The following is a 5,259-nucleotide window of genomic DNA, read 5'->3' as shown; positions in this document are numbered from 1 at the left end:
ACTCATAGAACCTGAATCATGGGGTTTATTTCTCTGCTACTTCTCCAGTACTATGTTTTTCACCTAGCTGTTGAAATGTTCTAAGGTCAGCAATAATGACTTGTCACCACATACAATCACCCTCACTTTATTTTGTTCATATCTCAGTAGGCTGCAGTTTGTAACACTGAGGCTGCGTCATCATTTTGAATTGCCAAAGTAATGGAAAAACATTTGGTTAATGTTTGGTTAAAATAATTCCAATAAAGTGAAGATGATGAAGTTTCATAAAAACTGGGAACAGTGTTTATACAATTCTTCTGAGGGAAGATGGAAAAGAAGATCTTCTGATAAAGAGAAGGGTTAGAACAGGGGTAGGCAACCTTGGCTCTTTTATGACTCGTGGACTTCAACTCCCAGAATTCCTGAGCCAGCATGGTTGAAGTCCACGAGTCATAAAGGAGCCAAGGTTGCCTAACCCTGGGTTAGAGTTCTATAAAGTTTTTGTTCAAATTATCTGACATTTATTTATGCTTTCAGACGACAGAAGGAAAACTCCCAACCAAGCACATCATTAAGATTGATAATAAGGGAGAAGGAAGACAGGAGCCAATACTTGTGATGATGTGGGGATACTTACTTTGCTGTCCAGCTTTTTCATGGTCACCAGATCCAAGGACTTCAGTGAATGGCCAGTTGGGGTGATAAAATAAAGGCAGACATGGATTCTTGTATCGTGATAATTAAAAAGGGAACGCCGGATTTTTAGCTCTTCTTGTAAATAATTTTCAAACTGCGTGTCAATGTAATCTACTATTGGCCTGTAACTAAAAACGAATTCCATTAGCAACTTGAATGGTACCATTTACGAAGAATGACTAAACATGTTCAACAAGTATGCATGTTTCCATCCACCAACCTTCATAAAATCTGACTAAAAAAAAAGTTGAACAACTTCTAGTGCTGGCTGAAACAGACTAAACTAAAATACCGGGCATGTACAAAATGCTAAACTAGTTCTGAACTAGTGCTGGATTTTACCTTCAAAGATCTTGCACTATTGGCTGTTTTGGTGCATACCACTGGGAACTATAATCTGACAATATCTGTCAATCATGCATTCCAATACCAGGATTACAGCAATCATAGTTCGCCCTAGCCCAACTACCCCTAAACTAAAGATTGATTACACAACTGGAATGCCCTTCTACAAGCAGTAAATACTTTTCCTGTTGCGCAACGTCTTCCTAGTCTGCATCTTCTACTCCGACAACAATGATCTTTGGCTGCTTCTTTTTGTGAATGAAGTTCTGCATGCATAATACAGCTATTGGAAATCATGGAAGTTCACCGAATGACTTTGGGCAATCTCTCAGACCAACATATCTTACAAGATTGTTGAAAACATAGAAACTGAAAGAGGGAGTGTTTGATGACCTAAACTTCTGGAGCAAAGATTGGATATAAATCCTATGGCTAAATGAACACTATGGGGACACACCAAGAACTTGACTGGAGGAGTTCCTTGCAATAAAAATAACAAGCATATCTCATCAATTTCAGGTCACCCTAAAAATCTTTGCTTTAAATTCTTCTTTAGACTAGTATTTGATTCTCAAGTGCTGTACAAATCAAATCACGGATTAACTGCATAAACTTCAGTCTAGGACATTTTCTACATTTTGACTTGAAATACAAGTTTTGCTGTACATGAAACCCATATTACAAAATCCTGGAAGTCATTTAGAACCTTTGGGAATTGAACACCATGGGAGCCAAAGTCAGCATTAAATAACTGTTTCCTATGATGACCTTCTGGGAAACTCATATGTCGGATATAAAAACAACAGTACTCTCCTGTTGCTGTTCAGCATTGGAACATACAGCAGATACTAGCACCCTTGCTTTATTTTGGAAAGAAGTGGTATAGCAGCTGCCATTTCTCAAATGGAATGAACAAAATTGATTCCAGCCAACTAGTTTTGTGGGGAAATGGGAGGAAGGGAATCAGGATATCTGAGGGGGGAAAAGAGCTCCAAAGCCTCACTCTTTCATCTTCCTTTCAACATGTGCACAACCCAGCAATTTACATTAGAGCCAGTGGAGAAATTGAGAATGACTACAACTTGCAGGCTCAGAATCAAAAAAAAGTAGAGCCTTCATTAACTGTTTGGTTTCCTACCAAGTCTCATGGAAATGTTATTAAATTTGGCAATGGATAATGTTATAGCTTAGCCACAAGATGGCAATGGATTGTATTTTATCTGGGTGACATCTGAAATTTCCTATTATTGTTCTCTTCTTCCTGACTGTTGTGTTGTCTAAGCTATCCATTGCAGATATTATAAGCAGCCGATCACAAGCACAATAAATAATGTCTTGTATTCCAGGAATATACACATCCTTTTCCCATCAAAACAATGCAAATGTTTCTAGACCAAACTGGAAAGTAACTTGCCTTTCATCTTTATTTATCTGATCTCCAAAGCCCACAGCATCTACAATGGTCAGCTTTAGGTGGACATTGCTTTCTTGCAGATCATACGTTCGTGCCCGTAAACGGACTATCTGTTCATAGTGAGTAGCTTCCTCTGTCTCAAATGTTGTGTTAAAAAGAGTGTTCATCAGGGTAGATTTCCCAATGCCTGTTTCACCTAAAAAGATTAAAATGTTTATTCCAATGGTGATCAACAAATGCTAAAAAAGAAAGAAAGAAAAGAGCATCCTGAAGAAACATTAACACTATCGGTGATCAACAAATGCTAAAAAAGAAAAGAGCATCCTGAAGAAACATAATACTATCTTTTTATATTTAAATGTTCAGCAATTGATAAAGCTTAGTCCTTTGTACTATGGACTTGGGATACTTTTCCAGATATAAAATGGAAAAGCATCAAAACATCAGAAATAGTAAGGCAAAATATCTGTAGAATCTCAACATGATTCAGAACAAACTATAGTGCCAGAACAGAATTCTACTTTTCATTATAACAAACATAATCACAACTTTTTTAAAAAAAAAAATCTTTAAAATTGTAGTTAATGGCAAAAACATCATTTCAGGAATTTGTGTACATTTTAATACATTTTATTTTATTTATCAAATTTATATAGCTGCCCAGCTCAAAAAGGTGACTTTGGGGGGCACACAGCAGTAGATAAAAAACTAGCAAATACAAATATAAGAATCATAATAACACATGCATAAAAAAATCTTGATGGAACAAAGTCAGAAGATCATGTGAGTCTAGAAATGAATACAAAATGGAAAATAGAAATATTTGCTCCTGGATATGGCAGGCAACTACTCTATGCATGTGTAAGAAAAACAGAATAACAGAGTTGGAAGGGATCTTGGAGGTCATCTAGTTCAACTTTCTGCTTAGCCAGGAGATTCTATAGTACCATTACAGACAAGTGGCTCTCCAATCTCTTCTTAAAAACTCTAGTGATGGAGCACCCACAACTTTTGAAGGCAAGCTCTCTTCTACTGGTTAATTGTTCTCACTGTCAGGAAATCTCTCCTTATTTCTAGGTTAGTTCTCTCCTTGATTAGTTTTAATCCATTGCTTCTTGTACTGCTTTCTGGTGCTTCGGAGAATAGGTTGACCCCCTTTTCTTTATGGTAGCCCCTTAGATATTGGAACATTGCTATCATGACATCCCCATTCTTTCTTTTCATTAAATTAAACTTTCATTAAAGAAAGGAACTGAATTATTGGAGTGGCACCAAACTACAATAAAAGAACAAAGAAACATTCAGAGCTATCCCAGATTGTTTAATACAGCAATTCATCTCCATCACTCCAACACTAATCACTATTGAATGCAGAACATATCAAGAAACTTAAATTGTGAGGGAGGAGTTTAAAACCAAAGCTTAAAATGTTCCTTTTCATAGTAAAGGCATCACATTACATCTTCTGACAGACAATGAAGACCAGCAAGTGAAAGTTGAAACTTAAAAATGTAAATATCTTTTAAAGCACAGCTTAAATTGTATAAGACTTTTTCCATAAATAAAAATATTTTTGGTATCTAAAACTAAACAGTTTGTTTAATAAGTCATTAAATATTTTAAAGCTACAATTTCTATACATAACAAGCCAGGAGTTGTAGAAACTCAATCCTGGACACATAAGGAGCCAGAAGAGTGACAGAATTAGATAGTTGAGCCTTCATTTTGATTACCAAAAGTTCATTCACTCAATGGAGCAAAATGACATTATTCACGTAAATGTTTCAAACTGGGTTCTGTTCTCACTCAGAAAAAATGTAAACGAGGTCAAGATTCTGGAAAAAGATTTAGCTTCATTCCAAGACACAGCATGTGATAAACCACATTTGGAAAGTTTAATTTCTTAGCACATTAGCTATACTGTAGTTGTTTCAATTTGAAAAATCAATTGGATTTATATACTGATGCAATGTATTGTGTAAGTCAGAACACATAAGTTCCCATAAAACAGTTGGGCAAAAATCCAAATAAATCACATTATGGTTTAAAATAATGTGGGAACCTAGCTAATAGTAGAAGAATACAGGAAGTTCCCTTACAAGCTCCCTTTTGCATCATCTTCTACCTGATCTTTTAGCTGAGATGGTGCAATAGACTTTTAGATACTTTTCTAGTAAGCTTTCCCTTTACCCTTATAACGTGGCAACTTCTGGCTATTATTCAGATTCTAAGCATTCCTCTTCACAATAAACACTTTACTGACCTACACAGAGGATGTTGAAGCTGAAACCTTGCACCACTGATTTGCTGACAAGTTGATCAGGAAGACTGTCAAATCCAACATGGCCTCCCAAAGATAGGTTTCTTTTCTCTTCATTCTATTAAAAAGAATGACACCATTTTGCAGGCGTTATCTGGTGGAAGTTACATCATCATCATCATCATCATCGTCATGATATCAAAAACTCAGTTAAAACCCAACCATTTTACTTGAAATACAGCAAACTCTCTAACTGGAGAAGCATCTCTCCAGATGATCATTCAAAGAATGATCATGTTTTTATATGCCACTTTCCAGTATTCCACTATTAATTACAGTCAAGCACCAGGAAAAAAAGGGAGTGAGGCTTACAGAGAATTAAAGAGATCAAAGACTACATTGTGTCACTTTGTTGAAAGGACAATTGCTTCTCAACAATCTTATTTCAGACATGCATTGCTTCAGGAATTATCATTGGTAGCCATTGATAGCCTAATCCTTCATAAAGCTATCCATCCCTTATTTGAAACCATCAAGGCTGGCTGACATTACAACTTCTGGT

General features: G+C 36.1%; 1 protein-coding gene across 1 annotated transcript in view; it reads right to left on the bottom strand.

Annotated features, from left to right (window-relative positions):
• The window catches only part of SEPTIN8 (septin 8), a gene marked incomplete at its 5' end in the record, with an annotated part of 37,525 nt that extends 32,710 nt beyond the window's left edge, over positions 1 to 4,815 (bottom strand). Inside the window, 3 exon segments of the mRNA XM_015826956.1 lie at positions 620 to 806; positions 2,438 to 2,633; positions 4,701 to 4,815. Of these exon segments, the coding sequence (XP_015682442.1) occupies positions 620 to 806; positions 2,438 to 2,604 (354 nt within the window).
• Positions 4,816 to 5,259: the final 444 nt, after the last annotated feature.

This window comes from Protobothrops mucrosquamatus, unplaced genomic scaffold (genome assembly GCF_001527695.2).
Source record: "Protobothrops mucrosquamatus isolate PMUCROS unplaced genomic scaffold, P.Mucros_1.0 scaffold3405, whole genome shotgun sequence".
NCBI classification, from domain to species: Eukaryota; Metazoa; Chordata; class Lepidosauria; order Squamata; family Viperidae; genus Protobothrops; species Protobothrops mucrosquamatus.
This window is presented reverse-complemented; position numbering and strand designations above follow the sequence as displayed.